Source organism: Bos indicus, chromosome 28 (genome assembly GCF_029378745.1).
Source record: "Bos indicus isolate NIAB-ARS_2022 breed Sahiwal x Tharparkar chromosome 28, NIAB-ARS_B.indTharparkar_mat_pri_1.0, whole genome shotgun sequence".
Classification (NCBI taxonomy): Eukaryota; Metazoa; Chordata; class Mammalia; order Artiodactyla; family Bovidae; genus Bos; species Bos indicus.
The window spans coordinates 10,217,392-10,234,113 of record NC_091787.1 but is presented as its reverse complement, the minus strand read 5'-3'; the positions used below and the strand labels follow the sequence as shown (position 1 = coordinate 10,234,113).

General features: G+C 38.5%; 1 protein-coding gene across 3 annotated transcripts in view; it reads right to left on the bottom strand.

Annotated features, from left to right (window-relative positions):
• RYR2 (ryanodine receptor 2) overlaps window positions 1-16,722 on the bottom strand; it is an 832,848-nt gene that overhangs the window by 425,978 nt on the left and 390,148 nt on the right. For all 3 annotated transcript variants that reach the window (XM_070781954.1, XM_070781952.1, XM_070781953.1), the window contains one exon: window positions 14,129-14,285. In XM_070781954.1, coding sequence (XP_070638055.1) covers window positions 14,129-14,285 — 157 coding nt within the window. The remainder of the gene's footprint in view (window positions 1-14,128; window positions 14,286-16,722) is intronic.

Below are 16,722 nucleotides of genomic sequence, written 5' to 3'. Positions count from 1 at the left end.
GCTCGTGACCAAGTCACAGCTATGTCTGAGTAACTGTTCTCCTTAAATTATATATTTATTTTATATATAATATTGGAGATTAGACTCATTAGCAGATTTAAACTAGTCCTAATAGCATTATGTTTTAATTATATGGACCAGGTAGTTCAAAGAGATTCTTCTAGCATTAACTGAAATTTTCCTTAAATGTCCCCAAATTATTCTGTCAAGTGGCTGAGAGAAAGAAGACAAGGGCCTACATCCTTAGATGATGGAGTATTTTGGTATAAGCCAGTTCTCCTTAAGACAAATAGTGGCTAAAGTTATGAGAGTTAAAAGGTCAAAACTTAATTTATTTGCTTATATACAGGGGCACATTTTGGCAAAGAATAGCTGGTCACTGTGAAATATGAGTCTAACAATACTACAGGTTAAGAGAAATTGCTGGGACGGACGGGCCAGGCCAAGCTTAGCCCATCCAGGGCAGAATTGCAAAAAAAAAACACACACCTGACTTTAGTCCTGATGTTCAGAAGCTTCATGAGGAAAAACTCCAGCAGGTGGGTTTGTGGAGAGAAGGGCTTTAAAACTTTTCCTGTATTGGGAGATGTAAGCAGCTTGCAGAAGGCCCTCTACTGTCTCTTCACTAACCTTAAACCAGGTACCCCCACGCTCTACTCATTTTTGGCCCTAGCTAACCTTTCAAATCTTTTCATCACACAATAGTTTGCAACTTGTGGGTTCTTTCCCTAAATCAAAGAAGCAGAAATGAATAAGTAATTAACAGATGACCAGATCACTTCCCTAGCATCCCCTTCAGAAATCTCACAAATAAACTCTGTGAAAAGGCAGTATCTAAAGAAAGATCATGAGAAGCCCATGAGCCTGCACACTGTGGGGGATGGCCATGACTCTGATCCCCCATCTCAATGATTCACTAGATTACTTCCTTCAGTTCAGTTCAGTTGCTTGGTCGTGTCCGACTCTTTGCGACCCCATGAATCGCAGCACGCCAGGCTTCACTGTCCATCACCAACTCCTGGAGTTCACTCAGACTCACGTCCATCGAGTTGGTGATGGCCATCCAGCCATCTCATCATCTGTCATCCCCTTCTCCTCCTGCCCCCAATCCCTTCCAGCATCAGAGTCTTTTCCAATGAGGCACCTCTTTGCATGAGGTGGCCAAAGTACTGGAGTTTCAGCTTTAGCATCATTCCTTCCAAAGAAATCCCAGGGCTGATCTCCTTCAGAATGGACTGGTTGGATCTCCTTGCAGTCCAAGGGACTCTCAAGAGTCTTCTCCAACACCACAGTTCAAAAGGATCAATTCTTCAGCACTCAGCTTTCTTCACAGTCCAACTCTCACATCCATACATGACAACAGGAAAAACCATAGCCTTGACTAGACGGACCTTTGTTGGCAAAGTAATGTCTCTGCTTTTCAATATGCTATCTAGGTTGGTCATAAGTTTGCTTCCAAGGAGTAAGCATCTATTAATTTCATGGCTGCAATCACCATATGCAGTGATTTTGGAGCCCCCCAAAATAACATCAGCCACTGTTTCCCCATCTATTTCCCATGAAGTGATGGGACCAGATGCCATGATCTTCGTTTTCTGAATGTTGAACTTTAAGCCAACTTTTTCACTCTCCACTTTCACTTTCATCAAGAGGCTTTTTAGTTCCTCTTCATTTCCTGTCATAAGGGTGGTGTCATCTGCATATCTGAGGTTATTGATATTTCTCCTGGCAATCTTGATTCCAGCTTGTGCTTCTTCCAGCCCAGTGTTTCTCATGATGTACTCTGCATATAAGTTAAATAAACAGGGTGACAATATACAGCCTTGAAATACTCCTTTTCCTATTTGGAACCAGTCTGTTGTTCCATGTCCAGTTCTAACTGTTGCTTCCTGACCTGCATACAGAATTCTCAAGAGGCAGGTCAGGTGCTCTGGTATTCCCATCTCTTTCAGAATTTTCCACAGTTTATTGTGATCCACACAGTCAAAGGCTTTGGCATAGTCAATAAAGCAGAAAGAGATGTTTTTCTGGAACTCTCTTGCTTTTTCCATGATCCAGAGGATGTTGGCAATTTGATGTCTGGTTCCTCTGCCTTTTCTAAAACCAGCTTGAACATCAGGAAGTTCACGGTTCACATATTGCTGAAGCCTGGCTTGGAGAATTTTGAGCATTACTTTACTAGCGTGTGAGATGAGTGCAATTGTGTGGTAGTTTGAGCATTCTTTGGCATTGCCTTTCTTTGGGATTGGAATAAAAACTGACCTTTTCTAGTCCTGTGGCCACTGCTGAGTTTTCCAAATTTGCTGGCATATTGAGTGCAGCACTTTCACAGCATCATCATTCAGGATTTGAAAGAGCTCAACTGGAATTCCATCACCTCCACTAGCTTTGTTCGTAGTGATGCTTTCTAACGCCCACTTGACTTCGCATTCCAGGATGTCTGGCTCTAGGTCAGTGATCACACCACCGTGATTATCTGGGTCGTGAAGATCTTTTTTGTACAGTTCTTCTGTGTATTCCTGCCACCTCTTCTTAATATCTTCTGCTTCTGTTAGGTGCATACTATTTCTGTCCTTTATTGAGCCCATCTTTGCATGAAATGTTCCCTTGGTATCTCTAATTTTCTTGAAGAGGTCTCTAGTCCTCCTCATTCTGTTGTTTTCCTCTATTTCTTTGCATTGATCGCTGAGGAAGGCTTTCTTCCTGGTCTCCCTTTAAAAGCTTTCACTGCCATGTAGAATCTTCAGAGGTGGTTTTGGGGGTTGCTGAGTCCTCCATCTCCCCAGACAGCTAGTTATTCTGATTCAAGGCAACCTTTCTCTGTATCAACGTTTGTGACTGTTGATTTTGTGAGCAGCAAGCAGCAGACCTGATTCAATAGCAGAGGGTCTCTGAGGAGCTTCCATGGGGACAGTGAAACAAGGATACAGAGGCTTAGGAGAAGCCCTCTAAAATCTTGTACTATATTTTCTCTCCCCTGGAGTGTGGACAGAACCAATGAACATGAAGGGGAATCACTTCTGTGATTAGATTGTGTTACATCACTAAGGCGAAAAGACTCAGCAGACGTAGTCAGGGTCTCTATTCAAGTGACCTGGAGCAAATAAAATGGGAGGCTTCCCAGGCTGACTCACACTTAATCAGGTGCGGTCTTTAAAAGAGGATTTAGGCTTTCCTTAAGCACAGAGACTACAGTGAGTCCCATGGATTCCATTCTGCTTACAATCTTCCTCTTCAGGACATTTGCACTTCAGACTCCTTGGCCAGCTTTCCAATCTCAGAAAGCAAGTCCACATAAAACATCCCTTCATATATATGTCTCTCACTCTGGCACTCTCTCTCTGGTTAAACTCTGACTGATACGCTACTACTAAGTCACTTCAGTTGTGTCCAACTCTGTGCGACCCCATAGACGGTAGCCCACCAGGCTCCCCCATCCCTGGGATTCTCCGGGCAAGAACACTGGAGTGGGTTGCCATTTCCTTCTCCTCTGACTGATATACCTCATCTTTTTTTTCTTTCTTTTTTTGTTGTTGTTGTCTTTTCTTACTTCATTTTTAAGGGCGTTGTTTTCTTTCTAATTTTACTAGCAAAATCTGTTCATTGCCGACAACTACAAATACCTAAAGGTATCAAAAATTAATGATCACCTATAGTCCTCATCTCTCCCAGACATAACCATCATTAATATCTTGTTGCATTTCTTTCCAGCATCTCCATTTTTAAACTTGAAGTATAATTGGCCTACATTATGTTAGCTCCAGGTATACAACACAGCGATTCAATCATAAAGCTATACATTACAAAATCATCACCATGATGTCGAATTACCATGTATATTATCTAAGATACTGCTGCTGCTGCTGATACTACAATACTATTAATTATATTCCCCATGCTGAACATTTCATTCCTATGACTCATTGATTTGTAACTGGAAGTTTGTACCTTTTAGTCTCTCTCCCTTCTGGCAACCAATAGTGTTTGTTCTCTGTATCTAGGAGTCTGTTCTGTTATGCTTGTTCATTGGCGTTGTTTTTTAAATTCTGCATACATATATATATATAAATATATCAGTGAAATCGTACAGTATTTGTCTTTCTCTGGCTCAGCAGCATACCCTCTATGTCCATCTATATTGTTGTAAATGGAGAGATTTCTTCTTTCAGACGAGTAACATTTCATCATATATATTTGTATGTATACCATATCTTCTTTATCCATTCACCTATCGATCGGCACTAATCAATCTTAATGTAAATAATGCTGCAATGGACACAAAAATGCATATCTCCTTTCAAATTAGTGAAACACCTCATCTTAACCACAGATGGTTTCACCAAGCTCACTGTCAGGCTTAATGCTCTTTCTTTCTTTTTTTATTTTTTTTAAATTTTATTTTATTTTTAAACTTTACAATATTGTATTAGTTTTGCCAAATATCGAAATGGATCTGCCACAGGTATACATGTGTTCCCCATCCTGAACCCTCCTCCCTCCCCATACCATCCCTCTGGGTCATCCCAGTGCACCAGCCCCAAGCATCCAGTATTGTGCATCGAACCTGGACTGGCAACTCGTTTCATACATGATATTATACATGTTTCAATGCCATTCTCCCAAATCTTCCCACCCTCTCCCTCTCCCACAGAGTCCATAAGACTGTTCTATACATCGGTGTCTCTTTTGCTGTCTCATACACAGGGTTATTGTTACCATCTTTCTAAATTCCATATATATGTGTTAGTATATTGTATTGGTGTTTTTCTTTCTGGCTTACTTCACTCTGTATAATAGGCTCCATTTTCATCCACCTCATTAGAACTGATTCAAATGTATTCTTTTTAGTGGCTGAGTAATACTCCATTGTGTATATGTACCATAGCTTTCACTGCCTTCTGATCTAGCAATCCCACTGCTGGGCATACACACTGAGGAAACCAGAAGGGAAATAGACACGTGTACCCCAATGTTCATCACAGCACTGTTTATAATAGCCAGGACATGGAAGCAATCTAGATGTCCATCAGCAGATGAATGGATAAGAAAGCTATGGTACATATACACAATGGAGTATTAATGCTCTTTAAAATTACCATAAAAACTAGAACAGAATTTCTCTTATCTTCTGTAAAAACATAGTGGGCATTACTTTCTATTATGCTATCAAAACCCTTTGAGAAACACCACTTGAATGCAAGAATTTATTCTGAATTTAATCCTGATTAAAAGCAAAAATCCATCTGCATTGATAAACAGCATATAACTATTTTGATAATAAAAAAGCCCAAGTTATCCATTTTGATTTTAATTTTTAGATATTTAATCAGTCACTAAGCAACCATAATATACAGGTGATCACAGATGAGCAACATTTTTTTTTATCTGCTGCTGCTGCTGCTGCTGCTAAGTCATTTCAGTCGTGTCTGACTCTGTGCGACCCCATGGACTGCAGCCTACCAGGCTCCTCCATCCATGGGATTTTCCGGGCAACAGTACTGGAGTGGGGTGCCATTGCCTTCTCCCTTTTATCTGCTACTCATTACTAAATCACAAGTTTTATCATTAAAGGGGGCTTTAGATTTACTATTAATACTTAGGTTCAGAGTCTAGATCTGCCACTTAACTAATCTAAGCCTAAATATAGTCATCTACATAAGGAAGATTAAAAACAGTATCTAAGCTTTATAGGTTTGAACTAGGATTAAATATGGAGAAGGCAATGGCCACCCACTCCAGTACTCTTGCCTGGAGAATCCCATGGACGGAGGAGCCTGGTAGGCTGCAGTCCATAGGGTTGCTAAGAGTCGGGCACGACTGAGCGACTTCCCTTTCACTTTTCACTTTCATGCACTGGGAGAAGGAAATGGCAACCCACTCCAGTGTTCTTGTCTGGAGAATCCCAGGGACAGAGGAGCCTAGTGGGCTGCCTTCTATTGGGTTGCACAGAGTCAGACACAACTGAAGCAACTTAGCAGCAGCAGCAAGATTAAATAAGAAAACACATAAAAAGGACTTAGTACATTACTTGGCACATTATAAACTGTTAGCTTGACTCTTATTTTTATTGTGTGGGTCTATACATTTTAAAGCATCTTAAACATTTTTTGAGCCAAGAATAAAAATCTCAAATAAAAACATGCTAAAACTATGTCCTAAAAATATTTTGTTCTATTTTTACAATTTGCTCCATAATCCTTGTAATCTCATTGGAAGTCTTATTTGAGGTTGGTATTCCATCATTTCAATAGCCAAAGGTTTCTATTCATGGTTCATGAAAGGAAAAAGACTGGATAAAATCACCCACAGAGGAATATTTCAGTGGTATTTTAAGCTAAAAAAAAAAATGACATATTGGGGGCAGTGTAATACAGGGTAGTTGTCAACCTACCTTATGATTAGAACTGACATTTCAATACACTAATGTAACGGTTTAAAATTCTAGGAGTAGAGAAAGTGAAGAAAAGGTCTATGAAAACCTGCATGAATCAAACTGAATTTTTCATGATATAAAATGCTTTCTTTAAAAAAAAGACCAAGGATTTCACAATATATACGTACATCAAAACATCACATTGTAAATCTTATTTCCACATATTATTAAATGTCAGTTATATCTCCCTAAAGCTGAGGGGGGAAAAGGGACAACATCGGTGATATTATAAATTGTCTTTCACTTTATTGTGTTTATTCTGAACATATCCAATCATCAACAATTGTTGATTATTCTGCAAATCCTGAATATGAGAATGGCTAGTGAGTATTCACATTAGTTAAAAGATATCCCAATGACAATTTTAAAAATCGCTGCTTATATTAAATAGCAGAACAGGTTTTTAAAGCTGTTCTCAACATTTTAAGTAAGAATGAACTTGAAGTGAAGTGAAGTGAAAGTCGCTCAGTCACGTCCAACTCTTTGGGACCCCACGGACTACACAGTCCATGGAATTCTCCAGGCCAGTATACTGGAGTGGGTAGGCTTTCCCTTCTCCAGGGGATGTTCCCAACCTAGGGATCAAACCCAGGTCCTCCACATTGCGAGTGGATTCTGAGCCACAAGGGAAGTCCAAGAATACTGGAGTGGGTAGCCTATCCCTTCTCCAGCAGATCTTCCTGACCCAGGAATTGAACTGGGGTCTCCTACATCACAGGTGGATTCTTTACCAACTGAGTTATGAGGGAAGCCCAGAATGATCTTAATGTTTTCTTAAAAAAAAAAAAATATATATATATGTTTTAAGAATATACTTTCAAAGCAGTTTCACACAATCATAGGTAAGGGAACACTAATGTAAAATAAGGGTCCTTACTTCAGAGTTTCTAAAACCATACCCTTTATTCTAAGAAAAAGTTGGCATTTTCAACTGTTCTAAAAAAGGTTTAATTTTTCACCAGTAATAAAAATTTGGCTTACAACATAGTGACTGTGTCAACCAATAGTCATTTATTAATTGTATACTCAAAGTAGACCAAGAATCAAAGAAATATCTTACACACATATCTTTGCCTTCCAGAAATATAAGTACTCATTATTTTCATTGGATATAGTATAGCAAAAATACGTAAAAAATATAGCAAGCATTTTCAGCTTGTCAGTGGCATTAAGGGAAAACAAGAATGAGATACACCTTTAAGAAAACGTGATTATTTATTCAAAGGCCAGGGACCATGACCAAGTATGATGCTTAACAAAAGGATGAAAGAAATCCTTTGCCTATATCATCTTCTCTAAAACGTTAACAGTATAAAAACAGTATTTTATTTTAAAAACATATTATGTCATCTATAACTATGAACTGTACTTTTACTCTATTTTAGTTAGTTCTAAGTTCAATGCTTTTTTATCATGCAGCTGCACCTTTCATCATGAATAATTTTTAATTTTAATAATTAGCCTTATTAGTATAAATATATATATATATATTTTTTGAGTCGGACAGGACTGAGAGGCTTCACTTTCACTTTTCACTTTCATGCAGTGGAGAAGGAAATGGCAACCCACTCCAGTGTTCTTGCCTGGAGAATCCTGGGGACGGTGGAGCTTGGTGGGCTGCTGTCTATGGGGTCGCACAGAGTCGGACATGACTGAAGCGACAGCAGCAGCAGTATAAAAATATGTATATAGTTGTTAAAGACTGAAATACATACACTCAGTAGTTGTTTCTGAGTGATGGATAGTACACAATTTTAATTTACCCCTCCCATATTTTTGCATTATTTCTTTTTAAAATCTTCTATAATGATTACACATTATATATAATAGAACAAAGTAATTTTAAAAATAACAGACTTACTGTCTTGACTTCATAGAAAACACTTTATTACCTTATCTGTCAGTGATTTTAAAATGAAAATTCTGTGATTTTAAAAATAAGATTTCCCCCAAAAATTAAAAATAGAGTTTCCATGTGCTCAATTGCTTCAGACATAACCCATTCTTTGAGACCCTATGGACTATAGACTATAGGCTACTATGTCCATGGGATTCTCCAGGCAAGAATACTGGAGTGGGTTGCTGTGCCCTCCTCTAAGGGATCTTCCCGACCCAGGGATTGAACCCGCATCTCCTGCATTGCAGATGGATTCTTTACTGCTGAGCCACCAGGGAAGCCCCCAGAGTTATCATAGCATCCAGCAATCCCACTTCTGGGTATTTATCCAGAAAAACTCTAATTCAAAAAGATACAGGGACTCCTATTTTCATAGCAACACTGTTCACAATAGCCAAGATATGGAAACTACCCAAATGTCCTGCAACAGTTGAATGGACAAAGAAGATGTGGTACGTGCGCACACACACACACACACACACAATGGAATACTACTCAGCCATAAAAACAATGAATGCCATTTGCAGCAACATGGATGGCCCTAGAGATTATCATACTAAGAGAAGTAAGTCAGAAAGAGAAAGTCAAATACCATATGATATTACTTACATGTGGAATCTAAAATATGATACAAATGAACTTATTTATGGGACAGAAACAGACTCACAGACACAGAGACAAACTTATAGTTGCCAAGGAGGGGGTGGGGGAGGGATGAAATGGTAGTTTGGGATTAGCAAGTGCAAACTATTATATATAGGATGGACAAACAATAAAGTCCTACTGTGTAGCGCAAGGAACTTCATTCTAAAAATCATAATGGAAAAGAATATGAAAAATAATGTATATGACATGTACAACTGAATCATTTTGCTGTACAGCACAATATAACACTAAGTCAACTATACTTCAATACAATAAATTAAAAAATAAAATGTTTTCCTTGATTTCACCTGTTTTCATGACTCTCAACCATGTTATATACAAATTGATAGTGTGTTATTAGCAACCTGTGTATTAGAGTGGTTCCATGAATGTGGGCTCCATACAGGAGGCCCATTTTAGAGAAATCAAACAGTTCATTGGGTTTTCCAGGTGGTGCTAGGGGTAAAGAACCCACATGCCAGTGCAGGAGACTTAAGAGACCTCAGTATGATCCCTGGATTGGGAAGATCCCCTGGAGGAGGACTTAGAAACTAACTCCAGTATTCTTGCCTGGAGAATCCCATGGACAGAGGAGCCTCGAAGGCTACAGTCCATGGGGTTGCAGAGAGTCAGACATGACTGAAGCAACTTAGCACACATATATGCATGCAAACAGTTCATTAAAAGGCAATACTGAAATTCCAGTTCCCTGTGCTTTCAGTGTCAGCTATGACAGTATAAAATCACCAAAAGCCAGAAACAGAACCTCTGAGCAGAGACCACAGAAGAATCTGGTCAGTAAAAATTCTTCGTATGTAAATTATAACGCTGACAGAACAAAAGCAGAGATATTTATGGGGAAATGTTTCAAAAGCTATTGCCTTGTGCGAGAACGGTTTTGAGATTTTAAAAATATTCAAAGCTTTTGAGTCAGTATTTCTGCTTTGAGGTCTTCCCATGAAGAAAGAAATTTAAAACGTGCACAAAACTTATGTCCAAGTATATCAGTACAATGGTTGAATTTTTTAACTGATTTTTTTTGGTTACAGAGGAAAAATGGCTATCATAACAGTCAAAACAACCAGAGATTTTTTTTAAAGTTAAATAAAAATGTTCCCCTTGCACTCATATTCTCATATATCTTCCCTTTTGATCGGTTTTTTAGGTTTATTTTTTATATTTTATTGAAGTAGAGTTGATTTACAATGTTGTACTAATTCTCACTGTACAGCAAAATGATACAGTTTCACATATATGCACATTTTTTTCTCAAATTCTTTTCCATTATGGTTTATCACAGGATATTAAATATAGTTCCCTATTGTACAGTAAGACCTTGTTGTTTATCCATTTTCTACATAATAGTTTGCATTTGCTAATCTCAACCTCCCAATCCTTTCTTCTCTCTCCTGCCTCTTCCATTTTGAACTTTCTAAAGGAGTCAAAATTAAAAGATTAGTGCAGATTTTTCACATCTAAAATATTGTCATATACAAACACACACACTGGGGTCTTTTTCTTCAGTTAAAAAAAAAGTAAGATTTTAAAATTGCTTTATAATTTGCTTTTTTTTACTCAACAATATTATGATGGATATCTTTCCAAATCAACATATTCTCATGGCTAATGCCACTAAGTTACCAACTCTATTAATATTTGTTAAACATTTGAGTCTTTACCAGGTTTTTTTTTTCCCCATGGCAAGGAATGATAAAGGTAATGTGCACAGTTTTATTTTATTTCTGTAAGAAAACCCCTCTCATTTAAAATGCACTTATATAGAATGTTGCTAGATCAATGGAGGCATGTATGCAAGACATTTTTAATGTTAATATATGTGTCTGTTTCGTATTTGCATTTCCACTGGAATAACCCAGCCCCTGCTTTGCTCAGTTCAGTTCAGTTCAGTCGCTCAGTCATGTCCAACTCTTTGCAACTCCGTGGACTACATGCAGCACACCAGGACTCCATCTCCATCACCAACTCCCGGAGTTTACTCAAACTCATGTCCATTGAGCAGTGATGCCATCCAACCATCTCATCCTCTGTTGTCCCCTTCTTCTCCCGCCTTCAATCTTTCCAAGCATCAGGGTCTTTCAAATGAGTCAGCTCTTCGCATCAGGTGGCCAAAGTAGTGGAGTTTCAGCTTCAACATCAGTCCTTCCAATGAACACCCAGGACTGATGTCCTTTAGGATGGACTGGTTGGATCTCCACGCAGTCCGAGGGACTCTCCAAGAGTCTTCTCCAACACCACAGTTCAAAAGCATCAATTGTTCAGCGCTCAGCTTTCTTTATAGTTCAAATCTCATATCCATACATGACCACTGGAAAAACCATAGCTTTGACTAGACAGACCTTTGTTGACAAAGTAATGTCTCTGCTTTTGAATATGCTATCTAGGTTGGTCATAACTTTCCTGCCAAGGAGTAAGCATCTTTTAATTTCATGGCTGCAGTCACCATCTGCAGTGATTTTGGAGCCTAAAAAAAGCTAGAGGCATTCATTTACCTCCTGGAGAAGTAGGACTGTTATAGTAGAAAGAATGAAAAGAGAAAGATTGTGGAGGTATTCAGCTTTCTATAGTAAAATAGGATTTCTGAAGACTATAGGAATGTGATTGTTACAGAAATAATGAAAAGAGAAAAATGAATTTCAGATTTCTCTAGCAGTAACAGGAACTGAGGAGACCACAATTAGACAATAGTGTCAGGCAGCTGCCTGGGAGCCTGTAGAGCGGGTAGGAGAGTGCTTCACTACATGAGGTCCTGGGGAACTCTGACAGCCTTGGGGGTGAATGAGTGACTAGCCAGTCCAGGGTTCCAGACCTGGAGATCAGGCCTGGTTATTGAAACCCACCCTGGGTAGTGGTTTGGAGCAGAGATAACCTCATGTTTACCAGCTCTTCTATACACCCAGCTAAGTGACTATCCATAGAAGGTGGGCAAGTGACTTATCTCTCCTGCCTTTAGTTTTTCCATCTGTAAAATGGGGATCCTGTTTCTCAGTGAGATCACTTATGGAAAATACTCAGCTCAAACTGTAGACTTACCGAGAATCACAGAATGGTAGCAATTATCATCTTTAAAAGGTGAAGGATTTAGGGAAGAAGGGGTCCCTGCTTCCCAGTGCCCTCAACATGATTTAGGAAGGCATGGACTATCAGCATCTTCCCTACTCCTAGTTGAGATCAAGTGAGCCCTCATACGTTCTGGGTGAATAAATATCCACTTCCCTTCTTTTACAGACTTCCCTTTGTTCCACTACCTTAGTTCAGTAAATTTTATTACAGTTGAATGTTTGGCTTTTTACTCAGAAATATCTTATTTGTTACTCGATTTTGAAATTTTTAGAAAATATTATTTGACTTATCTCTGTTTTACTGTAAGTAATCAGAGCACCTTTTACTTTTCCTCTTTCGCCTCCAGTTTCTGTTAGATATATATTTACCTTTTAATTGCCATGTCTTGAAAAAATTTCTAATATTATTTCAATGTGATATGCCTGTTCATATTTTCCCCCTTCTCTGGGATTTTATTTCAGAAGATGTATTTTGCTGGGATGTCATGCATTTCTTTGCACTTTTACAATCTTCTGCCATATTTTTTTCTTGAAAAGGGCTTTCACCATCAGATAACTGATCATCTTTGGCAGGTTGAATTTTTTGTCTTTCTGGACTGAGGGATTATCAGTGGACAAACTAGTAAATTCGCACCTCTGTGGTTAAAAGTCTTGAGGAAGAAGCCCACTGGCACCAAGTCTGTTCACAATGTGATCAACTGCACACTCCAACTACAGAGACAAGGAGCAACTAACTGCCCACCTGAAGTCCACCCAAGTTCTCCCCGCTTCAGAGCTCCCCCATGGGTCCCAATAACAACTACAAATGCTGATCCTGTCTCAGATTATCCACTGGAACTGACCAGCCTTGTCTGTTTCCACCAGAATGAACAGGGACCTACACTGGCTGTCATTCCTGGAAAACTTGGGAGAACTCATCAAATCAGAAGCATCTCCCACCATTCTGTGTCTTCCAAAGGAAGAGAACTAAGAGCATGGCATTAGGGATGTAAGCTCAGGCTACCAGCTTTTCAGAGTTACTTCTGGTCTTGTTCAAACATACCTTTATCTGTAACACGGGCATATGCACCTCTGGGACAAAGCTAACCAGTAATTCAATACCGTTTCTAACACAATGACCAAATTTGACAATAATCATTAAATTAAGGACAGAAATATACAGTTATCTTAAAAAGGCACGCAACAGACACTTGGCATGTGTCAAGTGATTTTCAGCTATTCCTGAGACACTTGACTATTCAGGATATGTGCTGTTTTGCTGAGGCATGGTTAGCAATCCACTGCATGCTGGGATTGGTGAGCTGGGAATCTCTTAAGAACCCGTCTGCCAATGCAGGAGATGTAAGAGACCCAGATAAGAGACACAGGTTTGATCCCTGGGTTGAGAAGATCCCTTGAAGCAGGAAATGGCAATCCACTCCATTATTTTTGCCTGGAGATTTCCATGGACAAAGGAGCCTGGTGGACTACAGTCTATGGGGCCACAAAAAGTCAGACACGACTCAGCTACAGTCTATAGGACCACAAAGAGTCAGACACGACTCAGCTCACACACACACACACACACACACATTAGGTACTGAGAGAGTCTAACTGTGCACCAGCATTTCAACCTGACTTTGATGTGCACTTATTTTGTCTATTCTACTCAACATCTACTTCAGAGGAATTCTCGTGAAAGAGCTAAGGACATTCTTAGATGTTTTGTCCTTACACGGGATTCAACAGACGTAAGAAGAAAGGTCTGTATGGAAGAGCACATGTGTAACCGAGCCTGTGAGGAAAAGGGTTATGCAACAGCAGCACAAGGTCTGTGCTTACTGCATTGTCAATGCCTAAGAAAACTAAAAGGAGTTGGATGGATATGCTACATGAAAATAACCAAAGAACGATAAACCAAGTGAAACACCTGGGCAGGTTTTAGTGGTTTAAGAAATGGGTTTGACTGAAGAGGAATGAATAGACGAGAAACTGGGAATTTAGAAATTTGTGTAAAACATACATCATTTTCCTTTGTATTTCTAACATCAAAGGAAATGCAGTGGGAAATCCAAAATTATATCTCGGTCTTACCTTGGAAGATCGGAAGGTAAATGCAGTTGATTTGACATCAGCTTTTTCTTTGTCCATGAGTAGAAGGCTTTTGTCTTCCATGAGACTCAAGTATTTTCCTGTTGTGACATGGCGTAGTCGAAAAGGTTGTCCCCACCTTATGTGGCTTCCACTCCACCTAATAAAAAATGTTAAGACTTGATCCAATAGCAAACACCATGACAGGAGAAACAACAATTAAAATGTATGTGTTGGACAATGAACAAGGAGGTTTGACATATACTGTCTTCTTGAGTGTTTCCAAAAACCTTATGATGGTGGTATATTTTTATTTCACAAATAACAGAATGGTTATTTGGAATGGTTATAGGTAATATTCAATGTCATGTAGATAATAATAAGTAGAAGCAAAATTTATCTCAAGGTCTTCTGACATTAACTGTAATACTATCCACACCAAACACTACTAAGATGACTAAGAACTTGTGTTTTGAGTTAATTTCTAATCACCAGTCACAAATAAAGACATTATGAGATTAAAATGACACTTTAAACTCATAAACTAGGACTGACTAGTTTTTTGTTGGATTTGAACAGATTTTAGGCAAGTGGTATTAAAGTCAATGCCTAATTATGTTAAACTGGAATTCATATATACAAACTGAATTAGATATTTATCTGAAAAAAAGAAATCTCATCCTATGCTTTAAATTTTAATAATATGGAACAATGATGTCAATAAAAACCAAGGAACAAAAGAGACAAATGAAGAAACTAAATTTGAATAGTGGTCAAGAGAAAAAAAGGCAAGAAAAATTAAATGCAAAACACAGAAAATGCAAACTAAAGTTGCATAAAAAAGATAAAAAGCAAAGTTGTGATCATCAAAATCTGCTTTTAAAAACAGTGGATTTCAGATAGAGAAGAAAAGAAAAATGAAGATACAGACCATTCTCACATTGTACAGAACTGTGTTAACTGAAAGCTGTACAGAACAGAACCTTGTCCTCACTATGATAAAGAGTGGAAAGAAGGTTCCAGTAATGGAGACTTAGAGTTATCATGCTAGCGTGCAAAGCAAGGACAGCCTCTTATCAATGATAAGAAATGTGCTAGAAATCAAATACTTTTTTTTTCAATAAAGTAAAAATAAAAAAGAATCACCGTGCCCATAAAGCCAAGAAAAAATAATGATGGTAAAATTGCTATCAGACAAATTAAAATTCAAGGCAAAAAGTATAAAGGAGATATTATTGTTGTTATGGAGTTATTAAGTCATGTCCAACTCATTTGCAATCCCATGGACAGTAACCCGCCAGGCTCCTCTGTCCATAGAATTTCCCAGGCAAGATTACTGGAGTGGACTGTCACTTCCTTCTCTAGGGAATCTTCCTGAGCCAGGGATCAAACTCACACCTCCTGCTTGGCAGGCAGGTTCTTTACTACTGAGCCACCTGGGAAGCCCATAAAGAGGATACAGTTGATTACTTTACAATGAGTAAGATATACTCTAAAAAGAATGTACTATGTCATGAAGCTTCACATGCCAATGGCAAACAGAAAATGAAACACAAGACACACAAGCATAAATGTTTAAAAGATAATTACAGTAGAAGCTCTTACCACTACAAAACGAATCAAACCAATAAAAAGTAAATATTCGAGGATTCTAGCCTGACGTGCTGCAATTCATGGGGTCGCAAAGACTCGGACATGACTGAGCGACTGAACTGAACTGAACTATGATTTATTAGTTAATAGACTTCTTTTCATACAGAATCATTAAAAACTTTTAGATTCTATAAATTACGAACACTATTTTTATTTTTTTTAGATTTGCAGTAGATTTATTAATGCCAATTTTGTTTCAATAAATTATCTTTAAGTCAATTTTATGCTGTTGTTGAACTATAAACAAAGCGGAGCACCGAAGAATTGATGTTTCTAAACTGTGGTGTTGGAGAAGACTCTTGAGAGTCCCTTGGACTGCGTGGAGATCCAACCAGTCCATCCTAAAGGAAAACAGTGCTGAGCGTTCACTGGAAGGACTGATTCTGACGCTGAAAACTCCAATACTTTGGCCACCTGATACAAAGAGCTGACTCATTTGAAAAGACACTAATGCTGGGAGAGATTGAGGGCAGGAGGAGAAGGGGACGACAGAGGATGAGATGGTTGGATGGCATCACCGACTCAATGGACATGAGTCTGGGTAAACTCCAGGAGTTGGTGATGGACAGGGAGGCCTGGCGTGCTGCGGTTCATGGGGTCACAAAGAGTTGGACATGACTGAACGATTGAACTGAACTGAATGCTGTTTCCCTAACCTGGATTTTTTCTTAACCTTAAGCATTAGCCTGGAAAGTTAATACTAGAATGATACTGTAATAAGTTCAAGTTTTACATGGAAATGTTTATAAAGATAATTACTTTGGATAAGTCCTCCTACTAAAATAATAACCATGTACCAATAAATCCTGATAATAACACAGTAGTGCCTTAAAAATGAAATTTAAGTTTGTTTACCAACAATAGCATGTTAAAGCATTTCTACTCTGGTAATAGAAAAGCTTTGTGTATTCCCCTCATAAAATTAAGTATACTGTTAGCAGATG